The sequence below is a fragment of the Myotis davidii genome, unplaced genomic scaffold (genome assembly GCF_000327345.1).
Source record: "Myotis davidii unplaced genomic scaffold, ASM32734v1 scaffold120, whole genome shotgun sequence".
NCBI classification, from domain to species: Eukaryota; Metazoa; Chordata; class Mammalia; order Chiroptera; family Vespertilionidae; genus Myotis; species Myotis davidii.
The window spans coordinates 3,561,680-3,579,210 of NW_006294778.1; the positions used below are offsets into that span (position 1 = coordinate 3,561,680).

The 17,531-nt window shown below is 44.1% G+C and overlaps 1 protein-coding gene across 1 annotated transcript in view; it reads left to right on the forward strand.

The window, feature by feature from the left end:
• SLC41A2 (solute carrier family 41 (magnesium transporter), member 2) overlaps nucleotides 1-1,803 on the forward strand; it is a 61,057-nt gene extending 59,254 nt beyond the window's left edge. Inside the window, exon 11 of the mRNA XM_006769342.2 lies at nucleotides 943-1,803. Within this exon, the coding sequence (XP_006769405.1) occupies nucleotides 943-1,128 (186 nt within the window). The 3' untranslated portion in view covers nucleotides 1,129-1,803. The remainder of the gene's footprint in view (nucleotides 1-942) is intronic.
• Nucleotides 1,804-17,531: the final 15,728 nt, after the last annotated feature.

Here is a 17,531-nt window from a genome sequence, read left to right on the forward strand (position 1 = left end):
TGCTGCTGGGGTCCAGCCAATTAGGACTGAGAGAGATGGGCCAGACACACCCTGGAGCACTCTCATGGTCCCTCCCCAGTTGGCCAACCTCCAGTGTCCCTCCCCGCCCTGATTGTGCGCCCGTGGGGTCCCTCAGCCTGGCCTGTGCCCCCTCACAAACTAGGACCCGTTGAGGGATATTGGAGAGCCAGTTTCGGCTCGGCGGCAGAACGACCAGTTGCTATGATGTGTACTGACCAACACGGGACAGACGCTCAATGCAGAAGCTGCCCTCTGGTGGTCATTGCGCTCCCACAGGGGGAGCGCTGCTCAACCAGAAGCCGGGATCACGGTTGGTGAGCACAGCAGCTGTGTTGGGAGCCTCTCCAGCCCCCGTGGCAGTACTAAGGATGTCTGACTGACAGCTTAAGCCTGCTTCCGGCGGGGGCAGGCCTGAGCCATCAGTCGGACATCCCCCAAGTGTTCCCAGACTGCGAGAGGGCCCAGGCTGGGCTGAGGGACCCCCAATCGAGTGCACGAATTTCGTGCACTGGGCCTCTTTATTTCAATCATTTAGGAATTAAATGATTCCTAATTGTAATATTTATATTCTTCATGTATCTTCTTCCTACGTCATAGGATTATCATATAGAAAAAAGTTGAAACAAACCAGTGATTTGGCAGTTAGACAGTTCTATTAACTATAAGGATGATTGTGGTAATTGGGAGGCTAGAAGAAAATGAGAAGATACATGTGAAATGTTGAAGAAGAATTTTATCACAGAAATAATGAAATGTATTCTTGTGAAAAGAAAATCTTCCTGTCACTGAGCTATTTCTTCTCTTCAAGCATGGTTCTGAGATGCATGCTGTTAACTTTTTGAAAGCAGTAGTTTAGACTCAGTAGTTCACCAGGCTGGGAATGTCCAGGCCCCAGGAGTAATCGCTGGTGTTCTCTTGTAGGTATTTACCTTGCTGTGGATCGCTGACTGGATGGTCCGTCACTTCTGGAGGAAGGGAAAGGACCCGGACAGTTTCTCCATCCCCTACCTAACGGCACTGGGGGATCTGCTTGGGACAGCGTTGTTAGCCTTAAGTTTTCATTTTCTTTGGCTTATTGGAGATCGAGATGGAGATGTTGGAGACTAATTGATCCTACAAACTGCTCTCAAGTTACCGAGAAGGAAAACGCAAGATAACCGCCAATGGCTTTTTCAGAAATCGTAAATCAGTCGTTTGACTTCAGTCGGGGCACTCTGCAGTTGGCCCTCATTCCATTAAATGGCCTTAACATTTTTTAAAGGAATTTGTGTCGAACCAGAATGAACAGTATTTATGCTAATTTCACACAGACATAGAATCAAGCTCAATCTCCGAAGTTAATGAAGTAGGAAAGCCTATAGGATGTTTACAGTGAATCATTTTAAAACCACAGACACAGCAGAAATGTACTTGATTATTGTTTAACTTATAATGCCAGTTTAGGGGAGAGTTCGAGTTTAACCTCTGTTGTCTCACGGATGTGTGGTGCCTACCACATACCATCCATAAGATGAAAGGGGCCCAACCACACTTTCAATAGTTTTTAACTGTACCCGCCTCTCTGCTAGATGAGGAACAATTTGCCAATTACTTACTCCTCACCTGACCTAAATAGGTTCTGCTGAGCATAAGATAAATGGACTTAGACCTGCTGCTATGAATTTCCCTGTGCCAATGCTAATTCAATTTCATCTCTGCAAGTCCTTGGCAGGCTGCCCTTGAAACATAGAATGACCTTGAGAGATCTTTCATGAAAGCAGTGGGTCATTTTTGATCATCGATTTGTTGAAAGAATGTTGATCTTGTTCAGAAGACTTAATAGTTAAGAATAGGAAATAATCCAAGCTGCTTTTGTAGAGACGAGAACGTGTGTGTGTGTGTGTGTGTGTGTGTGTGTGTGTGTGTGTGTGAGAGAGAGAGAGAGAGAGAGAGAGAGAAATTTTTGATGGAGAACTGAATCTTGGCTTGTTGTTAGCAAAGATCATAGTGCTGTTAGAATGTTAGCATTATATAGTTATTCTTAAATACACTTTACTGACATACTTTTGTCACTTGGTCCAAAAATTTTGTTACTGTCCAGAATGTAGTATTTCTTACCTACATGATAATTGTTTCTTATTAAAACCACTGTGCCATTTAACATAGAAGATTTAGAATGGGCAGGTGATAAATTGGTTCTTCTGGAGAAGTCCGTTGATATTTTGAGGTGCACCATTTTAAGAGAGAAGTTGGTGGGTTACTTCAGTGGTTGCTCATGCCTGTACATGTCATCTGTTTGTTCAGGCTCATTGCTACAGGGGACCCTGTCATACACACTGCTATATCTCAAACAGTTTCTAACCTCTGATCTATATTCCAAACACTTAACCAACATTTATTCATTCAATAGGTGAGCATTTTTATATCACATGTAGTTCATTTTTAAGACCATCAGATATGTAATAATTTAGTTGATAAGGGAAGAAAAATGCACATTAGCTTTGATCTTCATGGCTTAGTTGTGAGTTAGTGTTAATATTATATAAACAGTAGGTTGTTTATACATCTATTGGGGAAAGTGTTCCTATTAAACTCTTTAAAATAAGGGGACCATGGTTTAGAGTTATATATTTTTGCTTATTTTAAAACTTTAATTATTCCATTCTTCTGCCTTATAATGAAGCTTCTAAGGCAGAGAACTGAACAAATTATCGAATTTCTCCTTTGGAGAGTTATAACGTCACATAGTGAACATTCTTATGAAAGAAAGAATGATTAAGTTAAGCTGATGAATATTTATCTGCAAAGACTTTTTTATTTTTAAAAAATCCATAAATAATTTATTTGATTTTATTGTTAAAGTACTGGTAAATTACTTGTTTACATTTGCACCGTGTTATTCATAAACATTTATATTTCCCAATGATTTCTCTATTTTGATTTTTTAATATCAAATAGTGAACAGCAAGCCACATTTTTGTAAAGATTGATTTTAGAGGAAGGAAGAGAGAGAGAGAAACATCAATGTGAGAGAAAAACATCAATTGGTTGCTTGAACCCGCAACTAGGTATGTGCCCTGACTTGGAATCAAACCCACCACCTTTCGGTGTACGTCCAACCAACTGAGCCACACCGGCCAGGGCCAGGAAACCACATTTTTAAAGCATCTATCAACCCCTTTAGTCTAGTACATTGACAGTGCCTGTGAAATAGGTCAGGTAGGTCTTTCTCTGTATTATAACAAAAGGAACTGAAACTCAGAGAAGTTACATTTTACAGGTTGCACGGCTGCAAAGTGACCAAATTGTGACTAAAGATCAGGTTTCCAATCTCCTGAGCCAGTACTCTTCCTATGACCCTGCCCATGACCCCCCCCACCCCCCCACAATGCACCAGGAGTACCTACCTAATTACCCGAGAGGAGAGCAATGGAGAAGCAGGGCTGTCTATGGAACAGAGCGTTGCTGCTGCTTTTAGATTTCAGGCAGGGAGACCTCCATTTAATGTCTTGATGGTAAGTGTAGCCAACTGTGAATTATTCATGTTCCTAAGCCCCAGGAAAACTCAGATAAATAAAAACGGTAGAATAAAGAGAACAATGCCTTATTCCATAGAGTATTTCATTGCTACCACCCTTCCCAGATCCCGTCATTCTAGGTAGACGCTGAGAAAGAACTAGGATGACTGATTTATAGCTCCTTTCTCAGTCTTGGTTACAGCAACAAAACGTCTAAAAGGCATGTGATAAGAAAAAAATAAAACATGGAAAAATCAGTCATCAATTAACTGGATTAATTTAGAAGAGGGATGTAGATTCCTCTAAAACATTGTACTGTTTTTTGAAAGCTTTTAGATTAAGTATGCGAATGATAAGATGACCTATTTACCCACAAAAATAATTTGTTATCAGTCTTAAATAATGTGAATTCACAGTATTTTTATACAATATAAAAATTCCTGCTTTCCAAACTTCTTCCTTTCACTAATCTACCAGATACTTTATTTACACAGAGATAATTTTTTAAAAACATTTTTTTATTCTTGGTTACCAACCATTTTTTTTCTTTAAAAAATCGTTTCTCAGAACATGATAAAATGGGAACTTAGGGTAATGTATCTTCTGGAAGACATCAAAAATTCCGCATCGAGACTATCAGTGATGTAGCCAAATGAAGTACATTTTAAAAAGTCTTTCAGTATTTGGGCTTCCTTGCCATATAATATATCTGTGGTATGATAGTCTACCCATTTATTCTGGGCTTCTTTCATCCTTGAATTATTGTAAACTCAAATAAGAATAAAATTGAAGAAATATTTACCCATCCTGTTGTATGCATTTTTTTTTAATAAACTACATGGACATTGAGCCTGTGTAGAACTCACCCAGAAGAGACTGGGGAGATCTATGTATATATCTTGTAGTTATGAGTATAATATATTGGCTTTGACCATACCTAGATCTCCAATCTATTGCTTTATCACTTTTTTCTCTGTTTGAAGCACTCTTCTCACTTTTCAGCTTAGATTCCTGGGCTCATCAATCCATACATCCTCCACTACCACCTTCATCGTGACTGGACAGCTCTGGTTAGACGTAGCTCTCCACCGATGCTTTCCCTGCCCTTGAGCAGCTGAATGTGGCTGGTGAAAAACTCATGGCTGCTCCGACAGACCCTTCAGTTTATAACCTCAGACATCAAGTTAACCCTCAACTGTCTGGCAGCCAACTGTATTTCTCTAATCCAGCAGTCGCCAACCTTGCGGACCTCACGGACCACCAGCGCTCTAATCACTTTGCTCTCCGAGATGTCAGGCTTTTGTCCCCACCCCTCAACTGAAAGTATTCCTGTCAAGGTCATCTATAGTCTCCATGTTGGCGAATCCAGTGATCAATTCTCAATAAGAATTCTCACTGGCCTTTTGCTTTATTTTCTACACCCCTGGAGGCCCCTTCTCTGTCCTGTGGTGGTTCCTCCTCAATCTCTAAACGTTGTATTTATTACCTCTTCTCTACTTTTTCTCCCCAGGTGACCTAATGCATCGCATTGTTTCTAATATTCCCAAGTTCATTTCTCCCTTCCAGGCCTCTCACCCGAGTTCCGGATGTGTATTTCCAAATGCTTGCTGGACAGCTCCACTTGAGTGACTACGAGGTATCTCAGACATTTGAACAAAGCTGTCAACCACTTTGACCTAATTGGTACATACATAGACTACCATATCCAACAACGGCAGCATACACATTAAGGGCTAATCTTCATAGGTAAAGAACTAATATAAATCAGGAAGAAAAAGACCAATAACAAAATAATAAAATAGCCCAAGACAGATGGTTCATTAAAAAAAAAAAAAAAGATGCTCAGAACTACTCAGATGGAAAGAAATGCTAATTAAAATCACACTGAGATACCATTTCTCACTATCGAATTGGCAAAAATTCAAAATCAGATAAAACATTCTCTTGGCGAGGCTGTAGGGAATCAGATGCAATTGCTGGTGGTAAATGATAAGTTTACCACGATAAGAGCTCTGTAGAGGGGAATCTGCGCATATCTACCACAATTACAGGTGCATTTATCATTCGGTCCTGTAGTCCCACTATTAGCACCGTTCAATCCAGGTAAGTGACGCCTCTGCCCGCGGCCCTCTGCCACATGCAATGGTTGGGATCCAGCCAGCGGGCCAAACCCAGTTCACTGCCTGTTTCTGTAAATAAAGTTTTATTAGAATGCAGCTATGCCCGTTTGGTTACATTTGTTGTTGGCTGCTGGCTTCTACAACGGCAGAACTGAGAAAGAGACCATACAGCCTGCAAAGCCTAAAGTATCCACTGTCTGGCCCGTTGCACACAAAAAAGTTCACACACCTCTGCTTGAGAGTCAATTCTTCAAATTTTATTTCTAAGTCTTCCCCGGGTACCTGGGACTCGTACCTGGATCAGCAGCGGCCTGCGGGCAGGGTGCCCCGACCCAAAACTGATCCTGTATGGACTCCGTTTGCAAAAAGCAACTACCGTCCTCGGTTGTTTTGTCTGATGCCTGGGACCAGCCAGGCAGATGGTGCGCCCAGTTCCTGTTTCTCTCCTCTAAATTAGGGGTCAGGCTTGTGTGGGGTCAACCAGATGCCTGGTACCTGTTGCTCCCCTTTAGGGGTCAACCTCATGTGGGGTCAAACAGATGCCCCCAGGAAGTCAGACTCCTGCCCGTGGGGTAGTCCCTGGACTTATGTCTGTCCCTAGTCCCAAGAAGGCAACATGGAAAGCTGATCATTCTCACTGGTGAGAATACTAACAGGTTTCCGGAATGGTGCTGACATGTTGATTTGAAGTGACATGTCAGACAGAGGACAAGCACAGAGCTCCTGGCTACCGAATCCACAGCTAACCCCTGCTTCTCCAGCCCCGGACTCTGTTGTCAGCATTCTGACTGCGGCGTTGTCTCTGGACTAGCATCCAAGTGTGGCAAGGTGGTGGCAGGCATCCTTTCCCCTGTGCATCCTGTCAGTTCCACCCAAGAAGGGCTCCCTACCCTCTTGCGGGCTCTGTGCCACGTGCCAGGCAGCCCTCGGGGCGGGTGGCCACTTCTTTCTCCCCGGAAGGCCTAACGACCACTGTTCTGCGATTGGCCCTTCCAATTGGCGTCCCCTCTTCCCTCCAGTTGGTTTGTTGATGTCGTGCTCTCCCCGGTCAGTCTTAAATTGCATTGGACAAGGAACAGCCATTCATTGTCTGGACGGGACCGTTCTCACTATGTTCCTGGGCCCTCGCTCAGCCTCCCCACTGGCAACAGGACAGTGTGTGTGGTAGGCAGAGGTTGTTAAAGAAAAAAATTCAAGGACACTTGTTAAAGATGGTGAGATGGACTTTATTCAGGACCGTCACGATAGGCATAGGGACCACTGCAATGGGATTTTGCAGTGGGGAGAGATACGGGGCTCAACTCCAAATACAAAGTAGACAAGTGGGAATTATAGCCAAATATCAGGATAAGGATGAGTGCATGGAAAATTACTATGAGGAAACATCAGAGGTAAAGGCCATTCTAGCTAAGTTGACCTAACACCGTGGTCGGCAAACTGCGGCTTGCGAGCCACATGCGGCTCTTTGGCCCCTTGAGTGTGGCTCTTCCTAAGCCTTAGGAGTACCCTAGGATCTCAAAAGAAATTTCAATCATTGTACTGTTAATATTTGGCTCTGTTGACTAATGAGTTTGCCGACCACTGACCTAACAGGATTCTTGGCTAAAGACAGGCCAGGGTGATCAGACATGGCTTGGGGGTGGAGGATGAAGCCTCAGATACTGAGGCTGTTCAGGTTCAAGGGTAGGGGTGCTGGTTAACCTGACTTAGGAGCGTTCTTGCTATGAGTGGCTTTTACAAGGAAGTTTAAGGGACCTGACTAGCGTTGGAATCTGTCAGCAAACAGTCAACACTGAAAGACATCACATCTGGAAAGGCAGTAGCCACAGCCTGGAAGTTCATGGTTGCAATGTGTTAGTCTGTGTTCACACTATAGAATTCCAAACGGTAAAGTTAACATGATCAGAAAAATTATCCTCACCTCTTCTTACACCCTTTCAGGTAAGATTAGCATGTTTGGCTCCCATAACAAAGCACAGTAACAACCTTTGAGAAAGTCATTGGAAACCAGTATTCACGGGCAGGGACGGGGGGAGTGGGGAGAGGGCTGGGAGTTGGTGGGGTTTGCGAAATGCATGATGTCACATGAACAACAATATATACAGTATTAATTAAATGGTGTTAGGGAACTGCAGAGGCCAGAAAATCTATAGTTTCCATACAAATAGGTTCTGAAGAGCCAGGGCGCTGCAAGTAATCACAGTTCTGCTATCTTTATCCTAACAGTGGGAGAAATTAGCCGGGAATGGTGCATTTGACAATAACACAAAAAGATTGTGCTTGGGCACAATGAAGAATCTTTGCATTTGCTGGACAATCAACAAATATATAAGTTCCTCTTTTCTACTCATCTTATTAAATCTTCATTGGATATTAAAGGAAGACATTACCTAGAAGGCTGCCATTTGGGAAACACAAGAGAGACCCATACAGCTAGGTCACTCAGTCAGCCACCAATTCCAGCTCCTCCAGGCAGGAAAGCTAATTGACTTATGTCAGGCCTGACATCCAATCTGCTGAGGCCAAGCAAGGGCAGAGACACATGGTAATTGGATCGTGTCTTCCTCTCACAAAGGGAAGTAGGCAGAGGGGATGATTGTCACCTCTGAGGTGACACCACGCCAGTCTGCACATCAGAGGCAAGGCCGCCCGAAAGGCCATTTTATCAGCTGCTAAGAATAGGCCAGAAAACAACCTTTGTCTGAGACTCTATGCAATACTGTAAGCAGGCACTTTCAGAAGTGAAAAATACTTGGATGACTTTTCCAGTGGTAGTTCTCCGGTTGCCTCTAGGTTGTTTAGGAAGCAGGATACGCTTAGATTGAGTTTGGCCAAACCTCTTTTCCCATCATATCAAAATGAGAGTTTTATTCAGTAAAACAGACTGGAAACAGCTTCAGAACTCCTCCTGGGATTCAACCTAACTCGGTTGGGTTGTATTCCTGGAACTACTCTGGGCCCAGGGCTGGGCAGATAGTCAAGTCCCACGGGGGTAAAACTATAGCCTTTAATGGTGATTTCTAGAAGTATCTCCACCCCAAGGCAGTAGTCAGGTCGCTTCGGGATCTAAGTATCCTTGGTCTTGGCAGTCTACTTCTCTTGATGGCTCAGCAGTTGATTTTCATATCATTGAGGCATTGCCATCACACATAGAATAAATGTGTATGAGCGTGCATGTGTGTGTGTGTGTACATGCCTTGTGCACAGGTACCTGTATACTGCCTGTACCTGGCTGTCAAGCCTGCGCTCAATGCTATGATTTGCATTTGATGGTGTATATTGGCACCAGGAGCACAGGGAGGGTAGTTTACGCTGGGTACTGCCTGGGGTCTGTTCAGTAGTTCCTCTGACAAGGACATTCTTAGAATAGGGGACTTTGTTGCTGGAGCTATGAGTCAACACACATGACACATTCATTGCAAAGTGTTTGTAAAAGATCATTGCTTGTGTTTTGATTCTCTAGTACCTTAATGGTCTCTGTTAATAGCATTTCAGAAATTGAATATGACAAAACGCGAGATGCCTCTTTACAGAGTGAAGAGCTCATGGGGGATGCTAATTGGACGTGGCATGATCTGGTGATTTCATGTCGCTCAGTGTTAGAGAGCAGGTTTGACAGGCCCCGGTGAAAGCTGACCTGGGCCATGCGTGAAGTTCATCTGTGAAACCCCTTCTCTCAGCACTGAGGGGAGTTCACAGGATGAAGCAAGGTCCTTGCAGCTCACGGTACATTATCTGTAAGCGGGTCAGAGATTTATGTCTGAGAAAATTCATAGCAGTTATTGATATGAGTAAAAATGTAAAGCAACTAAATGTCCAACAATAGAGGGATGGTTTAAAAAATTAGGATACATAATTTACAAAATATGTATAAAATACGTATCATGACATTTGGTCATATTTTCCAAAAATATTTAATGACATGGGGGAAATCCTCACAATAAAGTGAAAAAAATCAGGATATATGCAGTTTGATCTTATTGTGGATTGCCTTCCACCGCCCCCACCCAGGGATTAGGGAGAAACAATGAAGCCACTTTATCAATTTTCCTGGGAAGTTCATGCAAGGACACAAATACAGCCCAGGTAAGGAGGAGTACATGCCTCAGAAGGAAAAGAATCCTCCCTGAAAGGTCAGGTCTATAATTTCAGATCTTATTTTAGGAAAACGGCCTCAGAACACTTTATCCACATCCCATGGTCTCCATCTCAACTCCCACAGCCCCAATCAGTGGACACAGAGACCCGTGCTCACTGCTGCCCCTGATGGAGTCAACAGAAACTGCAACCCACCTGGAGCGGCCCTCAGGCGATGAAATTTGCAAGGCAGGAGCAGAGCTTAGTGAGCTTAGTATTTCTACAGGGATGAGTGGCAGTGTGCTCAAGGGGGAAGGAGCAGGTTGGAGAGACCACGGGGAGAGGGAGAAGTGGGAAGAATTCAGGTGGAAGTGAGGTCCGCGTGGCACCGCCCTGAAGGCCTAGCCGGCATGCCTCACTACCCCAATTAAAGTCCCCCAAGACCCTACTAATGGAGTCAGCTGTGGGGCCGTCTCATGGTCCTAATGCAGAGCCAGGGATGCGGCTGATCAGCTCCCCGGCCCCTCCCCACGTCGGGGTGACTTTGCAACAACCACTGAATCACTCATTAAGGGGTTTCCGGTCTCTTTGGTGGAGTGTGCCCCTGGTTCAGAGAAAGGGTCATTGGAGATGCTGGCCTCCTGGCTACCTTGGGTGAACTGTGGCAGCCCCCTCACTATGGACCGCTGAACACTGGGGGGCATCAAATAAAGGCCCCAACTTTGCTCTTCCCTAAGGGTAGCTCAGATATGCTCTGGGGACAGGGAAGGGCTTCCACAGGACTCAGTGGCTTTGGGCTGGAGGAGAGATAAGAAATATGTTGATGCCATAATTTGATGAACAAGAATAGATCCAGAGACAAATGGTAGGGGACTTGTATGCATGCATATTAGCATAACCAATGGACACAGACACTGGGGCGGTGGGGGCTTGCCTGGGATGGGAATGACTGGGCGGGGGGGTCATTTGGGGGAAAAGGAGACATATATAAAACTTTAGACAACAAAAAATAAACATAAATTTAAAAAAGAAATATGTTGATGTATAACTATGCATTTTCAGAAGATTGGAAGGAAACACAGCAAAATAATAACAATCTTTAATGGTAAGATTTTAGATGACTTTCTTTTCATGCTTTGCTATATTTCTCAAATCTTCTGCAGTGAACATGCATTATTATGATTGTATTTTTTAAAGCGATATAACCTACAAGAAAAAGCAAGCCTAGCCTTCCCAAAGCATGCTGTTCTGAATGGGGTTTTCCAATAAAATTTGCTGCTGAAGCATTCAATGGCTCTAGAGGTTATGACAGAGAGTCTCTCTTCGTCGTCCAGGCTACCATCTGTCACTGCCTTTAGTGCTAACATAAGGTTGATTGACATCATCACAGGATCATGATTTAAAGATTTCACACATCTTTTGAAGCTGAGCAAGTAGTACTTTCTGTATGAAATGTCCAGGAGCACCCAGCACCAGGGCTCTGCATGCATTTCTTAGGCTTCACAACCCCTATCAAATATCTCCGTGGCAACATATATTCTGACTTGTTCTATTGCATATCACACACCACAGTATCTACTTAAGCCCTGGTGTGCAACAAAACATATTACATACAACTTCGGTTATTAATGTCCCATTCCCGATCAAGTCATTGGAGTGTGCCATCCTCTGGCTTCAACCACATCAACCATGTCCATTAGGATGATCATCAGAAGGAAGATGGTGCCCTCAAGTCTATTAATCATGGATGCCCACAGAAGCACAGGGTTAGATATAGGAACATTGGGGGCCCATTCAGTGTGGTAACCGGAGATGACTTGCTTAGCTGGAGAAGATCTTGGCTCCTGAGACCCCTCGCTCAGATGACAAATGTCCTTCGAAAGGATCCCACAGAGGGAAGCAAGCCTGTTCCCTTGTCTTAAGGGCAGTGGTTCTCAACCTTCTGGCCCTTTAAATACAGTTCCTCATGTGCTGACCCAGCCATAAGATTATTTTCGTTGCTACTTCGTAACTGTCATGTTGCTACTGTTATGAATCGTCATGTAAATATCTGATATGCAGGATGGTCTTAGGCGACCCCTGTGAAAGGGTCGTTCAACCGCCAAAGGGGCCGCGACCCATAGGTTGAGAACCGCTGCTCTAGTGTCTATCTTTCAGACACCCTTGTGATGGGGAGACACTGGTAGGGGTGATTTTGAGGTTTAATTCAAAGATGATATAAAGCATTTCACATGAGGAAGAAATGTAGACTTCTTTGCTATTTATCCAGAGGCTGAATAATTTCAGGGCAAAGGCACATGCGGTTAGGGGCCTCCGAGGAACCAGCGCATTAAACCATCCTGCAGGAATTCCAAACGGAATCTGTGTGGGTTAATGGATACAATTAACACCAAAGTGAGACACCATATGTAAGTAATTGAGGCTGTTTAACACGGTTATTGACTGTACAAGTCTCTGGACTGTGGATTAGGCAGTCTCACAATTCATTAGAGGGTGTAATTAGCAACACTTGATTGGATTTTATTGTCGGCTCCAGAGCGGATTTGAATGGGAAGCACCTTGGTGGGTAGTTTTCTGAGAAGAATGCCCTCGGTGTCATCATTTCAATGTTTGGCTTAAACTGGGTCAATATGTACTTTTAGGTAGATCCAGTTTGCCAAACTTACCCCAATTCTCATCATATCCCTCCCACGCCTCTCCCATCTTCAGTGGTTCTCTTTCCCCCACTTCATTAAGGGAGCTTTTCTGCCCAACCACCAAGGTCCTTCATGATTCTCCCGTCACTCATTTCGCTTTGACACAGACCTGGCTGGTGTCAGGGCTGGCCTCCGCATTCTCCTTTTATCACCTGAGCTCACTTCTTATTTTCCTCTGCAGTTGCCTCCTGTCCATCACCGGACCAAGAGTCATTTATGGAGAAAAACGGAGCTAGAAGTGGGGGAGCCCATGGGCAAGGGATGAATATTTGAATCTGCAAGGGAGGCAGTTGTGGTAAAAGCTTTCCTGAAATCTAATCAGAGGGACCCTTTTGTGCAAAGGTTTTCAACGCCAGCTCCCAGCTGAGCATTAGAATCACCTGGGGGCTTCCATAAAGGCCGCTGCCTGGTTCTCCACTGAGAGATTCGGACTTCACTGCTGTGAGGTGAGGCCAGACATCCACACGTTTTCCCAGCTCTCCAGGTGATTCTAAAGGGCAGCCAGATTACGAACTAACGCCTTCAGAGCAGGGCTTCGCAAACACTGACGTGCACGTAAGTCACGGGTGTGGGGTGGGCGTTAGGACGAAGATTCTGGTTGGGCAGGCTTGGCGTGAGGCCTGACATTTTGCATTCCAGAAAAGTTCCCAGGCGATGCATCAGATTCCACCCGCAGTCTCTCCCCAGGCCCAGTCCATCTTCTTCGTCTTGGTAGAAGAGGAAGAACGTAAATTGGCTCCAAACTGGAAAAACTGCCTCCTGAAATGGAGTTTCTCACCGAAACACTTACTGAAGCGAGATGGCCAGCGCTGACGGATGCGGGGGGCCAGGAGTTCCAAATTTCACCAGGGTTTTGAGTGGGAGCATCACCCTTTTTGGATTCTTTCAAGATGCATCTGGAAATGAAAAGCCAAACACTGTGGGGGTAGTCTTGCTCCCCACTCCTTCCCGGCTGCTCCCAGAGGTAAGCCCTTTGACTCATTTCCAGCTCTAAGTCTTTCCATGGCTACCTCCATAGCTCTAAACTCCAGGCACACCTCGGAGATATTGCGGGTTCGGTTCTAGACCATTGCAATAAAGTGCGTCATAATCTTTTTTTCTAGTGGAGGTTCCCTGCCTTCAATTTGTCAAAACACCATCCCTGTGAAGTGCAATAAAACCAGGGACGCCTGCATAGGTTTACCCCTCTGCCTCAAGAGTTCTTGGTCTTATGCCAGTGGTTCTCAACCTTCTGGCCCTTTAAATACAGTTCCTCATGTTGTGACCCCCAACCATAAAATTATCTTCGTTGCTACTTCATAACTGTAATGTTGCTACTGTTATGAATCATAATGTAAATATCTGATATGCAGGATGGTCTTAGGCGACCCTGTGAAAGGGTCGTTCGACCGACCCACAGGTTGAGAACCGCTGGTCTTAAGCAGTGTTTACTAATGACCAACATGAATCAGGCAAAACGTAATCTACACCGTCTCCTTAAGCGACACCTCCCTCCTCATTCTCTTGGTTATATTTTTTAATAACTGGCTGTGATTTTGGATACTTGTATAACTATACGTAATTTGTTTAAATGTCTGATTCTTTTTTTTAAAATATATTTTATTGATTTTTTACAGAGAGGAAAGGAAAGAGATAGAGAGTTAGAAACATCGATGAGAGAGAAACATCGATCAGCTGCCTCTTGCACATCTCCTACTGGGGATGTGCCCGCAACCCAGATACATGCCCTTGACCAGAATCGAACCTGGGACCTTTCAGTCCACAGGCCAACGCTCTATCCACTGAGCCAAACCGGTCTTGGCTAAATGTCTGATTCTTGATCCTTAATTGTTGGATATTGTTCCTTCACTTACCAATGTGCAGGATAAGAGAATTTGCACCCCTGCATATTCCTCCACTTCTCCCTCCTTCCCAAGTCCTGTTCGCTGTGTTGTTACTTTGTCAAGTTTATGTAAATGGAAAACAGAGGTTAGAAAGTTATGTTTCAATAAACTATTTAATGAAGGGCCAGGGCAGGTTGACTGGATGCTTAAATAGGAAATCTAGTCCTGTGGGGTTGCTGCTCACACTCGTGCCATCAAAGGGGAAAGTGAAAAAGTCAAATTGACCCTCTTCCCTTCAACTCCATCGAATACTCTGAATTGTTTTGTGGTTAGTTTGTGTTGCTTTTGGAATCAGTGTTCTTGAACAGCTGCCCCCCCGCCCCCCACCGTGTTTTAAAATTATCTTCTTTCTTGTTGATAGGAAACAAATTTCTCTATCATTAATATCTTCCAGCTGTTTAATGTATTTTGCGCACACGAATATACACTGACTTTCTAGGCTCATTTGCATAGAAGTTCTCCTGGGATTACTTTTGGTTACATTCTATTAGTTTCACTGTACTTGGAGCTGATGTTATTGTCTTGGGTTTGTTTTTCCTTTTGACACAGTAGATCCTTAAGTTACTTTTTCAGATAAAGAATATAGGTGTTTGTGTGTCTGAAATATAGGTGTTTTTGCATATCTGAGTTCTTGCATGTCTGAAAATGTATTAAACTCCCCCCCTACTGGATTAATATTTTGGGTAATTCTACATTCAAAATCTTTTTCCTTCAGACATTTGAAGGCATGTCTCTACTACCTTTTAGAATTTGGTATTCATAAAAGGAAAAAAAAAGCCGTGGTCCAGGGTACAAAGCCAGACTGTGGTTTGAATCCCAGTTCTGCCACCTGTTACTGTGTATCCATGGGTACGTCCCTCGGTATCTTCACCTGAATAATTATAGTAGTTAAGTCATAGAACTGCTGTGAAGATTAAATTAGTTAGTATGTAAAAAGTGATTAAAACATCTACTTGCACATAGTAAGCCCTATAAAAATGTTAGCTTTAAAAAAATAATTTAATCATCATTATCATCTTTACTAGAGGCCCAATGCACAAAAATTTGTGCACTGGCGGGGGCGGGATGGGGGGGTGTCCCTCAGCTCCACTTGTGCCCTCTCACAGTCTGGGACCCCTCGGGAGATAACCACCTGCTGGCTTAGGCCTGCTCCCTGGGTGGCAGATGGCAGGCCTGATCCCTTGGTGCCTGCCCCGCCTCTCCGGGTCACTCACACAGCAGGGCTGATCTGGGGTTCAGGGCACCGTCCTGGGTCACACACACGGCAGGGGTTGGGGTGCCGCCCTGGGTCGGGTCACACACGGGATACCCGGGCGGGCTGGCTGATCGCTGCTGCATCACCCGGCCGCCCCAGGTCAGGTCACACACAGACGCCCGCCGCACCGGGTCACAGATAGCAGGCCTGGGTGGCAGCGGGGCAGGCAGGACGGCGCTGTCCCACCCTGCCTGCAACATGCAAATTAGCCACCATCTTTGTTGATGGTTAATTTGCATATCATGCTGATTAGCCAATGGGAGGCTTAGCGAAGGTATGGCCAATTAGCATGTTTGTCTATTATTAGATAGGATATTTACCCTAGGTGTTCTGAAATTTCATAATAGCATATAGTTACGTGGGCCTTTTTGCACTCAATGAACTTCGTATCTGGAAGACCCTTTCAAGTATTTTCCTTGAGTTCTGGGAATTAAAAATTAAAAAAAAATAATTTTATGCCTTCTATTTTCCTTTTCTTTTTCTTGGATGACTTGGTTAAATGTGGTCTTTTTGATTGAGATTATGTGTTTCTTGGCTTTTTTATCTCTAATTTTCCACTTCTTTGTATTTCTGTTTTATATTCTGAGAGATTTTTCTCACCTATTTCTTCCACCTAACTTATCACATTCTTAATGTCTGTATTCATGTCTTTATCACAAACTGTTCAGATTTGCTTTTGGTTAACAACTTGGAGTTTTGAATGGATATAATCTCCATATCTCTTTGTGGCTCTTAGATTTGTTTTATGACTTCCAATTTCTGCTAAATTATCTCAGTTCCTTCCAGAATGTGGTGAACAATAGTCCTTTATAGTTGCCTCACATCTTTCAAACACACACACTCTCTCTCTATTTTTCCATGATATGAATTCCACCCTCCCATAAGAGACCCTTTAAAAAGTCACATTTTCCAACTCCGTGTGACTAGGACATAGAATATGCTCCTTTGAGAACTTTGATTCTAAAGTTAGTTACTCGAGGAAACTGCTGGCACACCGGGCCTCTCTCTTGCACTAGGGGAGGCAGAGGCACACTGTCTCTGGGCTCTGTAGCCACAGGGCCCATGGCTATTTCTTTAATAGACTAGCTTTGCAGGGTAGCTCTGGGCCATGTTCCTGGAGACGTAGCCCAGGATCGATTCCTCCAGTCCTTTCAAAGATAGTCTCCGATGCCTAACATCCAATAATAAATACTTTCCTGATGATGAATTTCCAGCTGGATTTACCCCCCAAATGCCAGATTCTGTTCAAACTGCCCACATGACCTTGCCACATGGACATGCAGTGAGTGTGCCCACCTCCTGGTTTTCATGCCCTTGTGTAATCTTCCTTCCTTGGGTGTGGGCAGGCTGGGCACATTGACTCTCTTCTAATGAATAGTGTATGGCAGACAGGATGGGATGTCACTTCAGACTTGGTGCTTGCTCTCTCTACCTCTCTCTTGGATCATTCTTCGTGGGGAAAGCCAACCGCCATGATGTCATAAGGCAGCCCTGTGGACAGGCCTACATGGTGAGAAAGTGAGGCCTGCCAAAAAACATGGGAGCAGATCCCGTCAATCTCAGTTGAGCTTTCAAATGAGACCATTGCCCCAGCGGACAGCCCCACTGATATCTCAAGAGAGACCTTGAGCCAGAGGCACCCAACTAAACTGCCCCTAAGTTCTGACTCACAGAAACTGTGAGACAGTTAATGCTTGATGTTTTTCAACCATTAAATTTTGGGATAATTTGTTATGCAGCAGTAGCTACCTAATACAGGTATCACAAATTTAACTTGTTCAAGTAATGTTCCTCCCTCATAGTCTACCCCATCTTAATAAATGACTACCCAATCCTTCTACTTGCTGAGGCCAAAAACTTGGAGCCATCCTTAATTTCTCATTTTCTTTTTTACAGGAACAAGAGGGGGTAAGTTCAATTGCTCAGTATGTCATCTTCAACCTTTATGTTGTAATTTTCATTTCTTGCCATTCTGACTATAT